Source organism: Geotrypetes seraphini, chromosome 6 (assembly GCF_902459505.1).
Source record: "Geotrypetes seraphini chromosome 6, aGeoSer1.1, whole genome shotgun sequence".
Classification (NCBI taxonomy): domain Eukaryota; kingdom Metazoa; phylum Chordata; class Amphibia; order Gymnophiona; family Dermophiidae; genus Geotrypetes; species Geotrypetes seraphini.
The window spans coordinates 242,474,710-242,498,722 of record NC_047089.1 but is presented as its reverse complement, the minus strand read 5'-3'; the positions used below and the strand labels follow the sequence as shown (position 1 = coordinate 242,498,722).

General features: G+C 44.0%; 1 protein-coding gene across 4 annotated transcripts in view; it reads left to right on the top strand.

Moving 5' to 3' along the window:
* The window catches only part of CDKL5 (cyclin dependent kinase like 5), a 316,174-nt gene that overhangs the window by 227,118 nt on the left and 65,043 nt on the right, over nucleotides 1-24,013 (top strand). For all 4 annotated transcript variants that reach the window (XM_033950592.1, XM_033950593.1, XM_033950594.1 and 1 more), the window contains exons 11-12: nucleotides 12,710-12,790; nucleotides 16,066-16,223. In XM_033950592.1, coding sequence (XP_033806483.1) covers nucleotides 12,710-12,790; nucleotides 16,066-16,223 — 239 coding nt within the window. The remainder of the gene's footprint in view (nucleotides 1-12,709; nucleotides 12,791-16,065; nucleotides 16,224-24,013) is intronic.

Sequence of the window (24,013 nt, the reverse complement as noted above, 5' to 3'; positions counted from 1 at the left end):
AAGTAGTAGTAGTAACAGAGAAGAGTTCAATTTAGGACCTAAAGTGGGAACTTTTGGGGAGGGCCATCTGGTAATAATCAGAGAAGACCTGATCCCAGCCTAGAAGAATCAGCTGCAGCTCTTAGTGCAACGCTTCAAATATGTCTTTTTTCCCATTCCGGGATGCTTCCATGTGGGGGTACATCATACTGAGACAATACCAGAAACAGTGGTCAGGAAGAAACCATATCAGCTACCAGAAGCGGAAAAAAAAAGGAAGTGGAAAAAGAGATTCTGGAGATGTTAAAACTGGGAGTGACTAAAGAATATTACGGAGAATGGGCTAGTCCCGTAGTACAAGTTCCAAAGCCAGATAGCTCTATTTGCTTCTGTGTAGATTTTAGGGCTGTCAGCAGTGTATCTCAATATGATGCTTACCTAATGCCATGAGTCGATGAGCTGATTGAGGAATTAGGAGGAGCACAGTTTTTGTCAAACCTTGATCTGACCAAAGGGTATTGGCCGATCCCATTGGACGAGGAATCAAAAGAAAAAACAGTGTTCATAACCCACCAAGGACTCTACCAATTCACAGTGCTCCCCTTTGGACTGCATGGAGCCCCAGCAACCTTTCAGTGAATGAACGGGTCAGATGCTGCAGCCACACTATAGGTTTGCCAAAGGCTATCTGGACAATGTTATATTTTCAAAAGATTGAAGTCTCTCAGACAGTCCAGCCTAATGGCTAAACCAAAGAAGCATGCCCTTAGGGAAAGAAACAACTCAATAGATTCTTAAGAATGATTAGACATTACCAAAAGTTTATAACAAAGTTTGTGGAAATAGCAGCCCCTCTGACTGACTTGTTAAAAAACTCCTGACCAAATTTCTTATATTGAGATATGGATGCCAGTAAAGCATTTTCCTGACTGAAGGTGACTGTCGAGAACCTGTACTGAAAAATGTCAATTTTGCTCAAGTCTTTATTCTACAAACTTTGCATCTGGAGCTGGCCTAGGAGCAGTCTTAAGTCAGGGGGAAGGAAAAATCAAACATCCAATACTCTTCCTTAGTCAAAAACTGTCAGGGCATGAACAGCACTATACAACCACAGAAAGAGTGCCTAGCTTTCAAAACTCTACACTATTACCTACTGGGAAGAATATTCACACTGATCACAGATGATGTACCATTGAAATGGCTCTACCTGATGAGAAATAGTAATGGCTGTCTCATGTGGTGGTACTTTTATTTTAAAGGGTTACAATTTTACTGTAAAACATAGAGCAGGGAAAGACCATGTCAACATAGACTTTTCATCCAGAGAAATAAATTCCGACATGTCACATGCTCAACCACATATGCGTGAGCTGAGGGGGAGGATATGTGATGGAGTTTATATTCTGTCACAGGGACCTGAGAAGAGAATTGTTAAAGAGAAACAGTATAAGCAGACCAGTTGGGTATAAGGAGTACCCATAAGGCATTCAAAATATTTTTACATATATTGATTTTAACAGGAAGGTCCCTAGGGAGAATTAGCTTTACCAAAGGTGGGTGGGGAAAGCGACCCAGAGGTCTCTGAAAAGATGTTGAAGTCACAAGAGATTGATAGGGACTTCAGTTCCCCTTGACCTTGAGCCTTACCTTGATCATCTAAGGGGCTGAGGATCAAGATCCCCTGCCATCCAAAGCCAGTTAGTTGAGAGAGTACCCCTGACTTACAGGCAACCCTTGGTGGGAGAAATGCAGGCATAAGCCTAACCACTGGAAAGCCTGAAAGATCAGAGACTAACCTGAGAGGCCTGAGCGTCGCTAAGGGCAATCCAAGTGGCCAAAGGCAATCCAAATGTTCAAGGGCAACCCAAGTGACTGAAAGTGACCATAACCGACCGGAAGTGACCCAAGTGACCACTCCATCCACACAATGACTTTTTAATTTTCTCAGGAATCTCTCATGAAGAACTTTGTTGAAAGCTTTCTGAAAATCTAGATACCCTACATCAGCTGGCTCACCTTTATCCACATGTTTATTCACAGTCAAGGAAAAGACAAATGAATATTTTGAGCAGTTAGCCCATTATCATTGCTTTGAAACATAAAGCAGTACTAAGCAGAAAGCTGTCAAATGCAGGATCTGGTATAAGCCATAAATCTGAAATACTCATGCTCCAGAAAAGCAATGTAAACTGTGCTATTTTTTCTTTCTTTTCATACATTTTTCAGTGTAAATCTACTAGAAGAATGCTTGCTTTTAAGATTTTAAGACGTCAAACGGATTTTTTGTACAATATTAATAGTACTGCCTGCTACATCTGGGAATACTTTTTAATTGCAGATATTATGCAGTACTTCGCCTTGTGTAGTGTGTGCACATGTGGATAGTCAGGTTCATGCAACAGGAGCACCAGCTACCCTAGTGAAAAGATTTGTGCCTGAATACAAATGCTGAAAAGAGCACCACACAAGAAAGGTTTGTTGTTGGATTCCTGAGTGGTGCAGTATTGAGGTGGCACCTGGAAAGGTACATATAGTCCTTCACAGCAGTAGGATATTTGCATATGACATCCCATACCACACTAAAAATTGGGCAAGTTTTGGGTTTGGTTGTAGACATATGAATGTAATTCCATGCACACAATTTGGTCTCAGAAAATTTATTTCAAGTTTTATTACTAATATTATGGCACAAACAAAGTATTATTTATCGTGCAGCTCTCTTAACATAATAATATTAAGAGTTCTTTTATAAAGGGTGCACATGCAAAGAAACCAACATATGTACTTATGTTCTTTTATGATTCAGTGTTTATTGATTTTAAAGAGGCGCATACTCTGAAACCTCAGTATAGCAGTTAACAATTTGTTCTATATAGTCACAATGAGTCTTAAAACCCTCCCTCACCAATTCATATCTCCCATAAAATCTAATCATACTTTATCCTCCTAAGTTAAGGATAAAGCATTATTTTACTATGAATATCGTGGTTTAAGTAGCATTATAAAGGGGGTGCCACACTTCTATAAATCAATCCCTTTGCAGTTATTTTGGTCTCAATAGACCATGCATCTACATTCTGCAATCTCCAGCAAACCAGGGTGGGTGGCTCATTCTCAACTCATTTAAGCATAATATATTTCTTAGCAACTGAACCAACTTTCTTCACAAAAGAATCCTCCATTCCATCCCCCAAAGTCAGATCATCCGTTATATCTGATAGACACACCATGGAGCTCACCTGCAGGTCTACTCCCAACAAACCAGATATATGCCCAAAAACTTGCATCAGCATCAAGGAGCTCTCTACCTTTCTTGGCATTGAGCATTAATAGCGCCCACCAGGACCGAGCATCTTCAAACCCAGCCATGAAGACTGGTCAAGGTTCAGCATCATCCTTGTTTATACCAAGAGACTCTGATGCCAGAGTAGAAGGTGAAGGCAAAGAATCATAGGCATTAATGTTGATACTTCAGATGCATCAGGATCGAGAAGGCTGCTATCTTTCCATGGATTCAACACCAGGGACCAGGCTTTTGAATCAGTACCCAGTCTGTGAACCTGACCACACCAGTACTGACTCATCCTTTTCTGATGCCTTCCCTTGAAATGCAGTTCCAGAATTGGAGTGCCTCCTGGTGTGCTACCAAAATTTTGAGATGCTTTTCCAGACCATTCTGGAGACTCTCTCCAGACCTATTGGTCAAGTCTTAACATAAGTGCTCAGACAGGTGTTGGAATTGGCTCTAATTGGGATGATGCTCCTCTCCATTCTCTCGAACAATCTCACCCAAAGCCTAGAAGAGACTCCATTCCTTGGTTCTTTTGCTTCAAGTCTAGACAGGAGTCCAGTAGACCGAGGCAGGCCCAGATTCAATCATCCCTTGAGGAATATTACCTGAATCTGATTCATACCACTTGTAAGAATTTGAATTGGAGCCAGAGAGCCTCTGAGGAGGTGTCCCTTTGGTCTCCCATCTGACCACTCTCCTTCTCATGAAAGGAAAAAGTTTCTCCCTGAGGAGCTCTTTCTTACCAGTTGTAACTATGCCCATTGACAACATTCTTAAGGCAGTTCAAAAGAAACAGTGGGAGACCCCTCTGTTCAGCTTTCTTGTAAGAATTATTAGGTTATTAGGGGCTTTTTTTTTTAATATACTGTCTATCGAGGTTATCGAAGTGGTTTTACAATCAGGTACTCAAGCATTTTCCCTATTTTTTCCGGAGGGCTTATAATCTATCTAATGTACCTGGGGCTATGGAGGACTGAGTGACTTGCTCATGGTCACAAGGAGCAGTCACACTACTCTATAGTCATCTAATCCACTCTCATAAGAGCCAAAAGTTCAAAGACTCACTCTTTGGTGCCCCTGGGGAGAGTTTGAGGCCTTTGGATTCTTTTTGGAAGAAAGGTTTCCATAAAGTCCGTGAGCTTCATCATATTCACTGCTTCTGTTTCTCAGCTCTTGACCTCTACACTCTCTTTCCAAGGTACACAATCTCTTATAATCTCAGCCTCCACCATCCTTTCTCCATTGCTATCCCTTTCAGGCTGGCTCTTTTCCAAGTGTTTTAGACCCTTGAATGCATATTAGTCCCTTAATAGTTTCTCTGAAAGCTTATTAGAGTGATTCTGTAGAAGCTGTTCTTAGGCAAGTGCATCTGTTTGTGCTCATTCATTTGTGTAGCTTTAATAATTTAGTGTATGCTAAATTGATTTAATACATAGTGACACATAAATTAACATATGTTAATTTGATTAATATGTATTAAAATGCTACAGCACATGTTAAATTGGACCTATAAAAATGAATGTGTGAAACAAATGGAGAGAAATCACTCAAAAATTATTAAATATTTGGGAAAATTGTAAAACGAAGCGCATGGAAAATACACAAAATCTAAACTCATACTTCTATAAATTAGCAAAATACTAACAAATCAAGTTAAAAAACAGGACCTCTTTTACAAAGCCATTTAGTGCAGGACACTGCGGTAACTGCCCTGAAGCCCATAGGGATTTAAAGGGCTTCAGGGCTGTTGCCACACGGCTTTGTAAAAGTGGGGGAGAGTCACCTTATTAAAAATATAGCTCAGTATATAGAATCCTCGGGATGGGCCCCAAAGTGACGAGCTGGATCAAGAATTGGTTGAGTGGAAGGTGACAGAGGGTAGTGATCAATGGAGATCGCTCTGAGGAAAGAGATGTTACAAGTGGTGTACCTCAAGGTTCTGTTCTTGGGCCTGTTCATTTTAACATGTTTATAAACGATATTGCTGAAGGGTTGTCGGGTAAGATTTGCCTCTTTGTGGATGATACGAAAATCTGCAATAGAGTAGACATGCCGGATGATGTGAATAACATGGAAGAAAGACCTGGTGAAGCTTGAAGAAAGGTCTGAAATTTGGCAACTAAAAGTTATGCAAGGTCATGCATTTGAGCTGCAAAAATCCAAGGGAACGGTACAGTTTAGGGGGTGAAGAACTTATATGCACAACAGAAGAACAGGACTTGGGTGTGATTGTATGTGAAGATCTTAAGGTGGCCAAACAGGTTGAAAAGGTGACAGCAAAAGCTAGAAGGATACTAGGTCGCATAGGGAGAGGTATGGTCAGTAGGAAAAAGGAGGTATTGATGCCCCTGTGTAAGACTTTGGTGAGACCTCATTTAGAATATTGTGTACAATTCTGGAGGCCGCACCTTCAAAAAGATATAAAAAGGATGGAGTCTGTCCAGAGGAAGGCTACTAAAATGATGCATGGTCTTCATCATAAGGCGTATGGGAACAGACTTAAAGATCTCAATATGTATACTTTAGAGGAAAGGCAGGAGAGAGGAGATATGATAGAGACATTTAAATACATACTTGGCGTAAATTCGCATGAGTCGAGTCTCATTTGAAAGGAAGCTCTGGAATGAGAGGGCAATGGATGAAGTTAAGAGGTGATAGGCTCAGGAGTAATCTAAGGAAATACTTTTTTACAGAAACGGTGGTAGATGCGTGGAACAGTCTCCCGATAGAGGTAGTAAAGACAGAGACTGTGTCTGATTTCATGAAAGCCTGGGATAGGCACGTGGGATCTCTTAAAGATACAAAGAGAGAATGGTTACTGTGGATGGGCAGACTGGATGGGCCATTTGGCCTTTATCTGCCATCTTGTTTCTATGTTTTTATTACTAATAATGTAATTGAATAGGAGGAAAAGAGCTCTAGGCACAACCCAGGATCACCATCCTCACAGGCAATTTGATGCTTCTTCATAGGCATAAAAATCCCCAATTCAAATTATGGATAGAAAATTAAAATCAACTTTGAAGGCTTCAAATTCATTATAGATATTGTTATTGGAAACTTGGCAAACTCAGTGTATCACTTGTTCATGACAAATAATCCTCCCAAATTTTTCTTCAAACATTGTAAGTGCTGAGCTGAGTTGCCATCAAACATTATGAATCCCATAAGCCCTGAAGCAACTATTACAGCAAAATGCGACCACTGTTGGCAAGTACAATCATTTTTGAAGATATAATGATCACATCATTGAAAAATAAACTTATTTACTGATGAACTATGAAGAAAAATTTTGGAAGGCTATTTATTTATAATTTGAAAAATAGTATTGATTTGAATTTTCTACTCATAATTTGAACAGTAGGGGATTTTTATGTCTATTCTCACCTGCAGACTACCCCACAACCAAATAAGCTTTGCTTTGACACAGGCCCACCCAGTAGTGACCATCTTTCTCAAACGGTATCTACCTCTTTTTATTATCAGTGTCAATTGCAAAAATTTATGTTATTTTTCAGAGACTGACATTGCCCAATTACTCTATGCATATGTTTTTATCACATATAGATTATTGTAATGTGTTATTTGTTGGATTGTCTGACAAAAATTTGTTTCAATTTCAATGTGTGCAGAATTCTGCTTTGAGATTGTTACTTCTGACCATATTTCTCCTGCTTTAGCCTCTGTACATTGGCTACCAGTCAAGAAAAGATTATTTTTAAGGCTTTAGTATTGGCATTTAAACAATTTCATGCAATAATTACAGGATTATATATCTGAGAAATTGCCAATTTATACTCCTATATGTTCCTTACAATCACAAAGGGAGAAGCGTTTTTCTATCCCCCAGTGAAACTGCACATAAACAAGCTTATTCCTGTTTATGACAACGTTTTGATATCAGCTTCCTTCTGTTATTAGGTCATCAGGGGGTCTTTTTACTAAGGCGTACTAGCCGTTTTAGCGCGCGCTAAACACTAACATGTCCATTATATTCTATGGACATGTTAGCGTTTGGTGCGCACTAGGCTAACTCGTCTTAGTTAAAGGACCCCTAGATGAGTTACTTTTATTTTCAAAAGCTGTAAAATCTTGTTTTTTTCTGAATTCTGGATTATTTGATGAGTGATTTTATTTTAATTTACAGTACAGTACTCCCCTGAAATTTGCGGGGGTTTTGTTCCAGAAACCCCCGTAAATTTTTTTCACCTGTCAAAAGACAGGGGAGGCAGGAGAGGGCAGCTGGAGCGTTGGTGGGTGAAGAAAATCACTCGCGGTCTGCTCCGACCGCCTCTTCCTGTAGTAAAGTCAGGCTATACCAATCAGGAGCTACTTTGACACACAGCTCTTGATTGGTGTAGCCCGACTTTACTACAGGAAGAGGCGGTCGGAGCAGATCGCAAACGAGTAAACACTGTACTTTTTTTAAAATTATGATTATTTTTATGATTGTATTTTATTTTGTTTGGGAATTATTGTAAATGTAATTTTGTAACACATTGTGGACTTTTTGGGAGGATGGGTTAAATATCTGATTAATCTAATCTAATCTTCTATTTCAGCGTCGCTCATACCTAGGTAGGCTGAAGGCTTATAGAGAAGGGAGAGGATGGAGAAGGGGGGAGGGGAGGGAGAAGAGGAGGGTAGGAGGGGGTAGGGAGAAGGGGGAAGGAGGGGATACAGGTGATTAAGTGTCAAATAAATGAGTTTTCAGTTTCTTCCAGAATATGGCATGGTTAGGCTCTGTTCTGGTCATTTCAGTAAGATCATTCCAAGTTTTTACACCTAGAAAGGTGAGCATGGAGTGGAAAACACATTTGTATTGAAGATTTTTTGTGGAAGGAAGATTTAGAAGTATTCTATTGAGGGTTCTCCGAGAATTAATGTGGCTGGCAGGGATCTCCAAGCCCTGCCAGCTGAAACCTCTCAACCTCTCTCCCTCCCACAAATCTTTTAAGGGCTAGATGCACTAAAGTCAACAAGCGTTGCTAAACCTGTTTTCACAGCTTTAGCGACGATTACTTTCACTGACCTACTGCACAAAATGGGTCACTGCATGTTTTTTCCTCGATCGCCCATTTTCCAATCTGGCCATGCAAATTAACTAAAACTCCATGCAAAGTAGCCAAGTTATTGATGCACTAACATTGCTTGGCTATTCCCCCCCCAAAAAAGAGCCCCCCCCCCAAAAAAAAAGGGGTTTTAGCAATCGGAAAAACTGACTGGTCTAGATAACTGTTTTACTGACAAGTCTACCTGTTTTGGTTTCTTTTTTCGGCACAAATATTTTGCATGTGTTATACACAGGGCCGGATCCCTAGAGATGAACATGTCAGGATTAAGTCCGTTATTAGATCCATTTTCCCGGGCAGGAAACCGGTTGAAAATAGTGCCTCAGAGGTTGTAGAGGACAGGGCTGCCTATCCTGAGGAGAATGAGCCTGACTATGACCTAGAACCCATGCTAGAGACAGAGCCTTGTAAGAGAGTAAGCTCCCTTAAGAAATTCAATCAGGTTTCCAATTGCAATATTCCCAATGACCTGAGAGGGAGCCAGAGAGCACTCAAATCTGTGCCCCAGCCACCTAAGCTAGGGAGTGGCTTTAACTCCTCAAAACAGCTCTCAAAGTCTGTGAAGGAGGCAGCTCAAGAAGACCTAGCAGATCTTCTGGCCAGGCAAAGGCAAGGCACAGGCCAAGAACCCATGGAATGGGAAGGTTCTACATCCCAGGAAACTACAGAGTTGGCAGTTCCAGAGGAGAGCATGGACACAGCTGAATGTGAAATGCCTGAAGTTGAATGCTTGGAATCCAGGAACGTGAGTTTGGCAGTTTCTTGCCAGTGATTGAAGTTGCTGTTTTCTGAATATTTTGATTGGGACAATTTGACAAGGAACTGTTTTGTTTTGAGAGTATTTTTCTCTTCTTTGTTACATAGCAGTGGGGGCTGGGCTGGAAGCAGTGCTAAAGCTGTGCACAGCACTAATTAAGTTACTACACCCCAGCTGCAAATGAGCCCTAAGGTTGGGATTTTTGCGGGTGCTTGTAAAAGCCATTATTAAAAGGGGACCCAGCAATTCTGTTCCCAGTCTCCAGAGGCTGGAGAGTTGCTGCAGCCTAAACTAAACTAAACTAAACCTTAAGTTTATATACCGCATCTTCTCTACAGATGTAGAGCTCGGCACGGTTTACAAACACTTAAATGTAGGAAGAGCAGAAAAAGGGTTGGGGTTGAGTAAAGGGGGGAAGAGAAAGGGTTGAGGTTGCGTGAAGGGGGGAAAGAGAAAATTACATTTTTGTGAAAAGCCAGGTTTTCAGGTGCTTACAGAATAGTTGGAGGGAGTTCAGGTTCCGTAGTGGGACAGTAAGATTGTTCCAAAGCCCTGTGATTTTGAAAAGGAGGGATTTTCCCAGTTTACCCGCATAGTAACATAGTAACATAGCAACATAGTAGATGACGGCAGATAAAGACCCGAATGGTCCATCCAGTCTGCCCAACCTGATTCAATTTAAATTTTTTTTTTTTTTCTTCTTAGCTATTTCTGGGCGAGAATCCAAAGCTTTACCCGGTACTGTGCTTGGGTTCCAACTGCCGAAATCTCTGTTAAGACTTACTCCAGCCCATCTACACCCTCCCAGCCATTGAAGCCCTCCCCTGCCCATCCTCCTCCAAACGGCCATACACAGACCGTACAAGTCTGCCCAGTAACTGGCCTAGTTCAATCTTTAATATTATTTTCTGATTCTAAATCTTCTGTGTTCATCCCACGCTTCTTTGAACTCAGTCACAGTTTTACTCTCCACCACCTCTCTTGGGAGCGCATTCCAGGCATCCACCACCCTCTCCGTAAAGTAGAATTTCCTAACATTGCCCCTGAATCTACCACCCCTCAACCTCAAATTATGTCCTCTGGTTTTACCATTTTCCTTTCTCTGGAAAAGATTTTGTTCTACGTTAATACCCTTTAAGTATTTGAACGTCTGAATCATATCTCCCCTGTCTCTCCTTTCCTCTAGGGTATACATATTCAGGGCTTCCAGTCTCTCCTCATACGTCTTCTGGCGCAAGCCTCCTATCATTTTCGTCGCCCTCCTCTGGACCGCCTCAAGTCTTCTTACATCTTTCACCAGATACGGTCTCCAAAACTGAACACAATACTCCAAGTGGGACCTCACCAATGACCTGTACAGGGGCATCAACACCTTCTTCCTTCTACTGACTACGCCTCTCTTTATACAGCCCAGAATCCTTCTGGCAGCAGCCACTGCCTTGTCACACTGGTAATACCATGTAGAGAGGGGAAGGATAGTTTATGTTTTTGGGTGGGCCTGGTGGAGTCAGGACTCGGGGAGTTATAAGATAGTGGGATGGGGGGGGGAGGGTGCCGTGAATGATCTTAAAAGGCAGGCAGGTACATTTGAAATGAACTCTGGAAATCACTGGGAGCCAGTGAAGTTTGGACAGAAGTGGGGAGACATGATCAGATTTGCGTTTTGCGAAGATCAACTTGGCTGCAGTGTTCTGGATTAGCTGTAGTCTTTGAAGATTTTTTTTATGTTAAACTTAAATAGATGGCATTACAGTAGTCTAGTTTGGAGAAGATGATAGATTGGACAAGGACAGCAAAATGATGTTGGCGGAAGTAGGACCTTACTTTCCTCAGCATGTGGAGACTAGAAAAGCATGATTTTGCCAAGGAGTTGAGGTGGTCATTGAAGGAGAGGGAGGAATCGATGGTGATGCCTAGGACCTTGCTTGAGAACTCAAGCTGCAGAGTGTCGCCAGAGGGCAGTGAAAAGAGGATGGGCAGGTGTTCTAATTTTGGGCCGAGCCAGAGTAGTTTTGTTTTAGATTCATTCAGTTTCATCTGAACCGAGAGGGACCAGGAGTGAAGTCTTGTTATGCAAGCTGTAATGTTCTCGTGGAAGTTGGTGAGGTTCTAGTCAGTCTCGAGAAGGACGAGGATGTCATCAGTGTATGTGTAGATTGTTTCGAGGCGAAGTCTATAAGACTGCATTTCTCTGAAGTTTCATTTTGAGGATTTATTGTGTGAAAGCCTGGTGAAGAACAGGACTGTATTATTGAAAGCCCAGGTCTCCAGGAAGATATGAAAAAGTGTTTCCTTTGTTTTTTTGTTGTTTCTGGTTTGAAGCTGTGTGATGCTGCCAGAAGAGTACCTAAAACTTGTGCTTACTTACCTGGGACAAAACTTAAGTTTATTCGCTGGATTACAACTGGCTTCCATGAACTGTTTGTAGAAAGAGGAATAGCCAGTGAAATAGTTTTTGTGGGTTTTTTTTGTTTTGATAGATTAATCTATTGGCAATGATCTGAGCACGTGTTGGCTTATTATTATTATTGGGAAGCCAAAGAACTTGGTCACTGTTTAGGGTCTCCCCCTTTGGGAGCCATACCAGGGTTGTGCTGCCACCAGTTGGCGGTTCCCCGCAGTGCCCTAGCGGACCCGACTGGGTGACAGTAGGCACGTGCCTCAGGCTTGCAGAGAGGGAACAGGAGCTACAGCTTGCAGCCGGCATTTCCCGCCATTCCAGGTTAGACTTCTCCTCAATAGCTGAGTCTGGTGGTTCCTTATTTGTGAAGTCCCAGGGTCCTGCGTCTGGGGATTCTTCTGGCCCTGAGTCATAAAGTCATTAAAAAAAGAAAAGAAGCCCTAATAAGTGACAAAAGGCTGCTTCCCCCGTCATTGCTGTTAGGGCTCTGTGCATGTGTCAATCGCTCACTGAGCGATTGGTCACGTTTGCATGCAGATGATTTGCACCTCCATGCAAATCATTTGCATGCAATCTTGATAGCGCATCAATCGCTGCTAGAGAATCGACCAACAGCGATCCGTCATTATCTTTAGTGCACCTAGACCTAAATATCAGTTCTTCTAGGCAATGAATTGTGACTAATACACCCTTCTCACCTCTGATACAAGTTCCTGCATAGGCAGGAGTATGTCAGAGGGAAGGCTGTTAGGCCACCACGAGCATTGTTGCTGCTCACTGCCTGCGAAGAACTGTTGTTTAAAAGATATTGGGGGGGGAGGGGGGTGGAAGGGAGAGACTGGATCACCTGCAGGAGGTTGGGGGGGGAGTTCTTATGCCTACCAGCTTTGGGCCCAAACCCACCCAGAATTGGCTTTCTGACTACAACACTGCTGTCTTCTAGCATATTCTTCTTCTTTTTTATTAAAAAATTAAAAAGCACATCAGTGTCACAGAAACCCAGACTTATTATTGTTAACATACAAGTTCAGCTTTTTCACCTGTACTTTGTATGCAACTTTTTCTCTGCAGTTTCTTGTATATTTCGGGAAATGTATGTTACAAATTGCTCCTTTCTTTTGCCCTTGCTTATGTTGACTTGCTTCACTTTTATTCTAGTAGCCATTATAAGAAAGCAAAATAAATGAAATGATTACATTCTTTTACAGTTTCCAGCAGTTAACCACCCGCAGTCTTTGGAAAGAAGATATCTGGGAATTATAAACACTGTTTTACTTGACCTCATGAAGGTAGGAGAATCTAAGCAACTGTATCTCTTGGAATTGCAGCTCTTCTCTAAAATTTTTGTTTTGAATTTATAAATGGAGTCAAGCTTGTTTACATTTATTGAAATTATTTAACACTTTCCATCTTGGCGTATATTGCTCTAGTTCCCCCTCTTCTTTTGATCCTGATTGAAGAAGGAAACTCAGTTTGCAGGAAACTGCAACTCAGCCTAGATTTGTCTGGTTTGGGCCTTATGAATTAAGTACAGCCATGTTGGGAATATGTACTATTGTTTTAAGAAACAGATCAGTTTAGGACAGGGGCTCTAACTCCAAAAAGAAAAGAGAGAGACTGTTCTTGCAATGTTGCTGACCTATGAAACACATGATATCTGCAGTCATGGGCTGTGAATAGAAATCCTGTGAGTTTACCTAAAGCATAAAAGCCAACTTTTGAAAATGGTTGGGAGTGCTGAACTCTTAACTCACAACAAAATTTCCCCTTACACCGCAAAGAAAAAAAAAGGAAAACCAAAATACATCTGGTAGTGAATGGCCAGCCTGCATCTAAATGTCAAGAGCAGGGCAGGTAATGTGGATAGATCAAAAGCTAGGGTTCTGCTACTCTTTCCTCTCCCAGGCAGCTTGTCAGTATCATACACTCTGTCTTTCCATTCAAGCCATTCATAACACTTTTCCCCAACCACTCCTTTTCTGTTCCATACTCTCTTTCCCCTGACTAATACCTACCTCCTTACCTGCTTTCCCAGGACAGAAGGACAAAGAGAAAGGCTCTTCTGGGAGTGGATAATTTCCTAAAAGAAAAGACCATAAGCCATTATTAAGATGACTTGGAAAAATGCACTGCTTATTCCTAGGATAGACAGCATAAAATCTGTTTTTCTCCTTGGGATCTTGGCAAAGTACTTGTGATCTGGATTGGCCACTGTTGGAAACAGGATACTAGGCTTAATGTACCTTCAGTCTGTCCCAGTGTGGCAATTCTTCTGTTAGTCTATTCTGCTCCATTTTTCTTTGACCCAGCCTTCTACAGAAGGGAAGAATATCTTTAGTTTCATTCCGAAGAAATTGAATACATAGTAACATAGTAGATGACGGCAGATTAAGACCCGAATGGTCCATCCAGTCTGCCCAACCTGATTCAATTTAAATTTTTTAAATTTTTTCTTCTTAGCTATTTCTGGGCAAGAATCCAAAGCTCTACCCAGTACTATGCTTGGGTTCCAACTGCCGAAATCTCTGTTAAAACCTACTCCATCCCATCTACACCCTCCCAGCCATTGAAGCCCTCCCCTGCCCATCCTCCACCAAACGGCCATACACAGACACAGACCGTGCAAGTCTGCCCAGTAACTGGCCTAGTTCAATATTTAATCTTATTTTCTGATTCTAGATCCTCTGTGTTCATCCCACACTTCTTTGAACTCAGTCACCGTTTTCCTCTCCACCACCTCTCTCGGGAGCGCATTCCAGGCATCCACCACCCTCTCCGTAAAGTAGAATTTCCTAACATTGCTCTTGAATCTACCTCAACTTCAAATTATGTCCTCTGGTTTTACCATTTTCCTTTCTCTAGAAAAGATTTTGCACTACTTTAATACCCTTCAAGTATTTGAACGTCTGAATCATATCTCCCCTGTCCCTCCTTTCTGCTAGGGTATACATATTCAGGGCTTCCGGTCTCTCCTCATACATCTTCTGGCGCAAGCCTCCTATCATTTTCATCGGCCTCCTCTGGACCGCTTCAAGTCTTCTTACGTCCTTCGCCAGATACAGTCTCCAAAACTGAACACAATACTCCAAGTGGGGCCTTACCAATGACCTATACAGGGGCAACAACACCTTCTTCCTTCTACTGACTACGCCTCTCTTTATACAGCCCAGCATCCTTCTGGCAGCAGCCACTGCCTTGTCACACTGTTTTTTCACCTTTAGATCTTCGGACACTATCACCCCAAGGTCCCTCTACCCGTCCGTGCATATTAGCTTCTCACCTCCCAGCATATATGGTTCCTTCTGATTATTAATCCCCAAATGCATTACTCTGCATTTCTTTGCATTGAATTTTAGTTGCCAGGCATTAGACCATTCCTCTAACTTTTGCAGATCCTTTTTCATATTTTCCACTCCCTCTTCGGTGTCTACTCTGATACAAATCTTGGTATCATCTGCAAAAAGGCACACTTTTCCTTCTAACCCTTCAGCAATGTCACTCACAAACATATTGAACAGGATTGGCCCCAGCACCGAACCCTGAGGGACTCCACTATTCACCTTTCCTTCCTCCGAGCATCTTCCATTAACCACCACCCTCTGGCATCTGTCTCACATAAAAGGGCTTTCTTACTAAGTTAAGTGTTTAACATGGCTTTTAACATATGCAAATACTGACCGCATTAACAGTGTAGTGGTGTTAATTTTAGCAACAAGTTCATATACTGTGCAGCAGCAGGATGGGAACTTTGCGTCACCTGTCTTTTCGGATTTTATGTTAATTGTTCGATGCTATTGGTTCTCTACGAGTGTGACATTTAACATCTTGGACCCTTGAGGAAGGAGTGTTTTTCGAAACATGGACCATGTCAGGTCCTGATTATTTAATTTAATTTAATTCTTATATACCGCTAATAACCGGGAGGTTTCTAAGCGGTTTACAAAAATGATGCATTAAAAGATACAATAAATAAGATAGGTACTTGGAAATTCCCTAACTGTCCCAAAGGCTCACAATCTAACTAAAGTACCTGAAGAAACAATTTATGAAAAGTAAAGATAAAAATATAAAGACAGAGGTAGAGATTATGTCTTTTTATGAATGAGAACTACCATAAAGTTATTATTATTATTATTTGGATTACAACTATGTATTGACTGAAATAAAGTTTCTTTGCCTTGTACATCATATCTGCAGTCTTTTCTTTGTTTTTGTGTTGTTAACTGTTTGCCACATTAAACATCTAACGTTGAAATCAGAATGAAGGGGTACAAGATGGGTGGGACCTTCTCCTTGCAGTTGATATATAAGGCTTGTTAGTGCCACTTCACGAGGTATAGCTAACCAAATTCCTCATTAATGACCATATCATTAGTATGCAGTAACAAAATTTGCCCTTCCTTAGTGGTAGAACTGCTTCCTTCCCCCACCCCAATCATGTCTTCCCACAGAGATTTTACACCAAATTCATTATTGTGAATGGGAACCAAAATTTTTAAAAGACAAGATGTGTTTTGGTTGTCTGTGGTCATTTATAAATTGATATGTTTGATTTTTCCTCTAGAATTTATTAAAGTTAAATCCATCAGACAGATACCTGACAGAACAGAGCTTGAACCATCTGGCATTTCAAACTCAGAGACTCTTAGACCGTTGTGCAAGTTCCCCTTCCCGGTCCTCTAAAAGGAAACCCCACCATGGAGAGAGCAACACAGGCAGCAGGTCAGTCCATTTTGTCCTCTTGCAGAGAGGGGATCAGAAGCTTTGTTCCTCTTGTTGGATTAGTTTGTCAAATTGAGGTTTGTTTTCGGGTAGTAAGAGTATGCAGGATACAGAGAGAGATGGATTTCACATTAATTGTTATTTGGAAGGGGCTTTGTTGCTATATAGAATGAATCATGTTTTCCTCAGATTGTGGCTCTTAAGAAAGTAATAGAACGTCAGAGCTTCTTTAATAATTCTGTTAGTGGGCCGATTCGTGGGGGGGTGTTGCAATAGCAATTTACTTTAAGAGGTGCTTTTACTAAGGTGCGCTAACCCATTTAGCATACGCTAAATGCACCTTTGTAAAAGGACCCCTAAGTTAAGTGCTATATACGTATATTATATTTAATTTATTCACTATGTAATGAAAGGTGTTGTTTTTTTTTTTTGCATATGATTGGTTACAGTTCTAGCACTTGTTTATTGTGCGGTAACTGTTTTTTAAGGCTTTTTTCCCTTTCTAACATGATATAAATAATTTTCCATTCCTTAGCAAAGCAGCAGATGAATCCAGAGACAAGTGGGATATAGCTCACATCTACCAGCAGGTGGAGATAGAGAAACTGATTTACAGTTGGCCTTATAGCCTGGTGTTCCTCCTGTTGAATCAGTTTTGCTCTATCTCCCAGCAGGGGTGGAGCTATTTCACTAGCTCCTGGATTCTGACGGTGCCTGGTGGATTGGTGATCATTTCGTCTCCTCTGTTGAGCCTTTGGCTCTTCAGTAGGATCGGGGTGCCTGGCTGAGTGGTGCCGGCTTTAGGAGCTACACCTGGGCCCTCCCAGGTCCCTTCTCCACCCTCCCCTCCGAGTGATTGAGGGATTTTCCTGCTCTCAGCGTTGGTTTCTTCATTCCAGTTTAAAAAACAAAAACAAAAAACGCTCCTTCCTGTACTGAGCTGTGCCCTTTTGAGGTAGCTTTCGGTTTAATTACCAGCTTTATCCTTACTGCAGGGGGGCGGGCTGAGAGTGTGGTGAGTAAATTGCTTACTTTCATTTTTTATTTTTTTGCCGCCTCGAGTGCCGGTCCGGTTGGGGGGGGGCGGCGTTCTGATGGCAGAAGATTCGCGTCAGCGGTGTTCACGCTGTGGGAAGCGTCGAACACCGGCGGGATTGTGCTCAGCTGGGTGCTTAGAGGCACCGGCTGAGGATCCTTTCTTGCAGGCTTGCGAGGGGGCCATTTCCCGCGTCCGTGAAGCGCGCTCGACGTCCCCGCCCCTCACGGTCGGCTCGGCCTCGCGGCGAGGTGCTTCCACGGCCGAGGGGGGGTCGGCAGGGAGCGGGGAGTCGGAAGCGCTAGAGGGAGCGGGGGGCTCCGCTCTCCGGCGCCAAACAGGGGGTTTCAACAGCGGTTGGCCTGGGCTCATTCACACCGGAGTTCATTATGCTGATGCATAGGGCTTTCATGCCGCAGTGCAGTCAGCCTGCTCCTCCGGTCTCGGTGAACTTGCCGGTTCTGCCTGGGCCCTCTTCCTCTGCTGTTCCCCTGAAAGTGGATGCTGGGGAGACGGCGAAGGGAGCTAATTCTCCAATAAAATCGCCAATACTTAAAAAGCGCAGGCTCGCTTCCGCGGACGAGCCTATGGTAGTTTCCCCTTTTTCCCTTCCGGAGTCTTTGGAGGAAGGGGAGGTAGAGGAGTGGGAAGCGGAGGATCCCCCGTGTAGGGAAGTGGATGGCCCTTCCGCACTCCGTCTTTTTCACCGGGAAGAACTTTCCTCCTTAATTTCGAAAGCTTTACTGGGTTTGAACATCTCTCAAGTAGATTCGAAAGTTTCGGGTAACCCTCTTATGGCAGGTACCCGTAGGCCGCCTAAGTCTTTTCCGGTGCATGAAGCCATGCAGGAGCTGATCTCGGCACAATGGGATACGCCGGAGGCCGGGTTACGGGTCTAAAGTGATGGCGGATGATATGATGGAGTCCGGGGGTTCTGTCCCTTCGGAACTGGCTGATTTGGAATCAGGTTTGGCTTATTTAGCGGATTCCTTATATGATATTATTCGCGCTTCGGCTAAACAGATGTCGCTTTCAGTAGTCTCTCGCAGATCTTTATGGCTTCGCCATTGGGCGGCAGATGCGGCTTCTAAGCTTCGACTGATGAAACTCCCTTTTAAAGGGGGTTTATTGTTTGGAGAAGATTTAGATAGATTGGTAAAAGATTTTGGAGATACCAAAACTCAGCGGTTACCGGAAGATAGGCCTAGGCCCCCTTTGAAGTCCTCGTCATCTAGACCTCGTTTCAGAGAAGTGAGGAGATACAGGTCCGGGAAACCATTCTTCGGTTCCGCGTATGGTTCTTTCTCTTCTTCTAGACCTAGGGGTCGGCAGAGAAGTTCCTTTCGTACGACGAAACCCGCTTCAGGCCAGCCAGCTCGTACCCCGGCAAGTCGCGCTCCACAATGACGGGGTCTTGGCCCCCTCTGCTTTTCCATTAGGGGGACGCCTGTCGGCGTTTTGGGCGGAGTGGGCCAAGATCACGTCAGATCGTTGGGTGTTGGACATTATTCAAGAAGGGTACAAGTTAGAATTCGCCTCTCCCGTCGCCGATTCTTTCTTGGTATCCCCGTGCAATGGGGCGGCCAAGGGAGACTCGGTCCGCTTAACTCTTCAGATTCTCCTGGATCTAGGGGCGGTGGTGCCAGTTCCGCCGGAAGAGGTGGGCCACGGTATATATTCCCTTTACTTTATTGTACCAAAAAAGGGGGGATCCTTCAGGCCGGTGTTGGATCTAAAAGGAGTCAACAAATTTCTCAGTGTTCGCCATTTCAAGATGGAGACGGTTCGCTCGGTGATTGCGGCCGTACGGCCGGGAGAGTTCCTCACGTCCCTCGATCTCAAGGAGGCATACCTCCATATTCCGATCTGGCCTCCGCATCAGAAATTTCTGAGGTTTGCGATCCTCGGCCAGCATTATCAATTTCGGGCAATGCCCTTTGGCCTTGCGACGGCTCCCCGCACCTTTTCAAAAGTTATGGTGGTGGTGGCTGCCTTTTTGCGCAAGGAAGGGATTCGGGTACACCCGTACTTAGACGACTGGTTGATCCGCGCGTCGTCCAGGCAGGAGAGTGTGTCGGTAACTCAACGGGTGATCTCGCTCCTTCAGTCACTGGGAGGATAGTCAACTTTCCCAAGAGTTCTCTGTCCCCTTCTCAGTCTTTGGTGCACCTGGGGGTCAGGTTCGACACTGGTCTGGGAATGGTGTATCTACCCCGGGAACGGGGAGAGAAATTACAGTCTCAAATTCGGGGTCTTCTCGGGTCGCCCAATCCTCGGGTTTGGGATTATGTTCAGGTTCTGGGCTCGATGGTGGCGACTCTGGAAGTGGTTCCCTGGGCTCGGTTCCATATGAGGCCCCTGCAGAAGTCGCTTCTTTCTCGGTGGTTCCCGGCATCTCTGGACTACAGTCGCCGTCTCCGATGGAGTCCTCGGGTGGCTCGCGGCATGCACTGGTGGCTAAACGAGGTCCATCTTTTCCGGGGCATGCCGCTAGCGATGCCGGATTGGGTCGTGATTACGACAGATGCCAGTCTGCAAGGATGGGGGGCTCAGTGCCGGCAAGCTTCCGTGCAGGGAGTGTGGTCCTCGGAAGAGGCCCAGTGTTCAATCAATTTGTTAGAACTGAGGGCTATAAGGCTTGCGCTACGGGAGTTTCGGTCCATGATTCAGGACCGTCCGACCAGGATCTTTTCGGACAGTGTCACGGCGGTGTCATATATCAATCGTCAAGGGGGGACTCGGAGTCCTCAATTGGCCGAAGAGGCGATGCTGCTGTTTCAGTGGGCGGAGGTTCATGTTCCGCTTCTGTCAGCAGCACACATTGCGGGTCACGAAAACATTCAAGCGGACTTCCTCAGCAGGAACCTTCTCGATCCCGGCGAATGGGAGCTGTCTCCGAGGGCGTTCGAGCTGCTGGTCCTTCGGTGGGGGCTTCCAGACATGGATCTCATGGCCTCATCCCGCAATACAAAGCGGCCTCGGTTCTTCAGCAGACGGAAAGAGAGGGGCTCGGAGGGGGTGGACGCGTTAGCTCTCCCGTGGCCTCCGAATTCCCTTCTGTATGTATTTCCCCCTTGGCCGATGATAGGTCGAGTGTTACAACGCATCGCTCTCTTTCAGGGCAAGGTGATCCTAGTGGCTCCGGATTGGCCGCGTCGGCCTTGGTACGGGGATCTAATGCAACTCTCGACGGGAGATCAGTTGAAGTTCCAGGTGACTCCGGACTTGCTGACTCAGGGTCCAATCTCCATGGACAATCCGGCCCACTTTGGTCTTACGGCCTGGCTATTGAACGGTCGCGGTTGAGAAAGAGGGGCTATTCAGATCAGGTAATTGCCACTCTTCTTCAAGCGAAGTAAATTTCTACGTCTACTAGAGTTTGGAAAGTTTTTGAGGCTTGGTGCGGGCAGCATAGTATTGCGCCCTTCCAGGCGTCTCTGTCGGCTATTCTGTCTTTTCTGCAGGAGGGCGTATCTAAAGGATTAGCCTATAACTCGATAAAGGTTCAGGTGGCGGCCATTGCTTGTTATAGGGGCCGGGTGTCTCGCTCGTCAATAGCTTCTCACCCGGATGTGGTGCGATTCCTTAAGGGGGTTCACCATATCCGTCCGCCGGTAAAGCGCACCTGTCCAGCATGGAATTTGAAGCTGGTTCTTAATAGGTTGCAGGCGGCTCCGTTTGAGCCTCTGTCTGCGGCGACTCTGAAGGATGTCACGTTAAAAACAGTGTTTTTGGTAGCTATGGCGTCTGCAAGACGGGTGTCGGAGCTGCAGGCGCTTTCTTGCAGGGATCCTTTTTTGCGCATTTCGGATGCTGGTGTGTCTGTGCGGACGGTGCCGTCCTTTCTTCCTAAGGTGGTTTCTTCGTTTCATGTAAACCAGAGTTTATTCCTCCCGGCCTTTCGGAAGGAGGATTGGGGAATGCGTTTCGCGTTGTTACGGCCTGGATGTACGCCGTATGATTCTTCATTACTTAGGAGTGACTAACGACTTTCGCCGATCAGACCATCTCTTCGTGGTGTTTGCAGGTGCACACAAGGTTATGGCTGCGTCTAAAGCTTCGATCGCTCGTTGGGTAAAAGAGGCTATTGCGTCGGCTTATCTGTTGGCAGGGAAGGTCGTGCCGGAACAACTTCGGGCTCATTCAACTCGTGCATTGGCAACGTCTTGGGCGGAGTCCGGTGGTATGTCTTTGGAAGAAATTTGCCATGCGGCCACTTGGTCTTCGGGGAACACCTTTTCAAAGCATTATCGTCTGGACGTGGCTGCCTGTGCGGAGGCTAATTTTGGCGCTTCGGTTATTGCAGAGGCGACTTTGGCTTCCCACCCAGTTTGAGTTGCTTTGCTACATCCCACTTGTCTCTGGATTCATCTGCTGCTTTGCTAAGGAATGTAAAATTATGTCCTACCTGTTAATTTTCTTTCCTTTAGAAGCAGCAGATGAATCCAGAGCCCCACCCAGATGGTCTCTCTCTCTCTCTCTCTCTCTCTCTTGATCTATGGGGTTCTTGGTTCGGTTGGGATATTGTTGGTGATTATTTTTTCTTACATTTCTAATTAGAAGGTTTTTCACTGGAATGAAGTTTTTCCTTTGGTTTGAATGCTCATGCTCCTTTCTTGGGATGCTGGGGCAATATGCATAACTGATTCAACAGGAGGAACACCAGGCTATAAGGCCAACTGTAAATCAGTTTCTCTATCTCCACCTGCTGGTCGATGTGAGCTATATCCCACTTGTCTCTGGATTCATCTGCTGCTTCTAAAGGAAAGAAAATTAACAGGTAGGACATAATTTTACATTCACAACATATGTTTAAGTGGAGAGATGGTTGGTTATAGTTATCTGATAGAAAACAAAAGAGAATTCAAACTATACTGTATAGCAGGGGTGTCCAGCCCACGGGCCGCATGCAGCCAGGCAAGGTGTTTTGTGCGGCCTGGCTTGAAGGGGATGTGACATTTTGCTAATTGCCACCCCTGGGTGTTTACCTTTTGGCCAGCTCCCTCCTCCTCCCTGCCACAGTTGTTTCTGTGCACAAAGCCACGGGCGGTGGCTCCTCACGCATTCCGCAGTTGAACCAGAAGTCTTCCCTCTGATATTAATGTCAGAGAGAAGGCATCTGACTCAGCCGCGGGACAGGCATAGGAGCTCTGATTGGGCAGTGTAAGGAAGTGTTTTGATTGGGTTGCTTAGTTTGTAGACGGGTCTGCAATGGCAGACTCTGTCAAGTTTAAAATTCGATCTGAGAATCTTTATGTGTCCAGGCTTTATAGCACACAACATACACATAAAAACATTTAAACACTGGGATCAAGAATATTTGTGGAAACTTTGGTTCCCGGATGGAGAAGGTGGGGCTGATCCAATTAACAAGGCCAGCCTAGTTTGAATCAAGGAGCACTGGGATTGGACAGCAAAAGCTGTAGGCGGGTCTTCATGTGTCCATGTTTTACAGTATACAACATGCACACAAGAACATTTTAAACACTATTTGTGATCAGGAACGCTGGTGGAAGCTTTGGTTCCTGGATTGAGAAGTTGGGGCTGAGCCAATGGCCAGCCTAGTTTGAGTCAGGGAGCACTAGTATTGGACAGCTCAAGCTGTAGGCGGGTCTATGACATCAGATGCCATCGAGTTCAAAATCTGACCTGAAGGTTTCCATGTTTGCTAGCCTTTTGAGCACAGAGTTAAGTGCCAATGTAAGTTTAATTCATTTGCTTTTAATTAGGGAACAAGTGAATATATCCTCTAGATGTTTGGAGTATTGAATTGTTGGTTTCCTTGGAGTTGTGTGATTGTGGAGTGTTTCACTTGGTAATTAGGATAAAACACAAGCAGTGGCTACCCCCATGTCTTTATCAATAACAGACTATGGACTTTTCCTCCAGGAACTTGTCCAAACATTTCTTAAAACCAGCTATGCTAACCACTCTTACCACAACCTCTGGCAATGCGTTCCAGAGCTTAACTATTATCTGATTGAACATTTTTTTCTCTTATTGGTTTTAAAAGTATTTCACTGTAACTTAGAGTGTCCCCTAGTGTTTGTAATTTTTGACGGAGTGAAAAATCGATCCACTTGTACCCATTCTACCACACTCAGGATTTTGTAGACCTCAATCATATCTCCCCTCAGCTGTCTCTTTTCCAAGCTGAAGAGCCCTAACTGTTTTAGTCTTTCATCATACAAGAGGAGTTCCATCCCCTATATCATCTTGGTCGCTCTTCTTTGAACCTTTTCTAGCGCCACTATATCTTTCTTGAGATAAGGAGACCAGAATTGAACGCAATACTCCAGATGAGGTCGTACCATGGAGTGAAACAGGGGCATTATGACATTCTTAGTCTTGTTAACCATCCCTTTCTTAATAATTCCTAGTATTCTGTTTGGTTTTTTTGGCCAACGACACACATTAGGCGGAAGGTTTCATCATATTGTCTACAATGATACCCAGATCCTTTTCATGGGCGCTAACCCCCAAGGTGGACCTTAGCATCCGGTAACTGTGATTCAGGTTATTCTTCCCAATGTGCATCACTTTACATTTGTTCACATTAAATTTCATCTGCCATTTGGACGCCCAGTCTTCCAATTTCCTAAGGCCCACCTGCAATTTTTCACAATCCGCATGCTTTTTAACAACTTTGAACAGTTTAGTGTCATCTGCAAATTTAATCACCTCACTCATCATTTCAATTTCCAGGTCATTTATAAATAAGTTAAATAGCACCGGTCCCAGTACTGACCCCTGC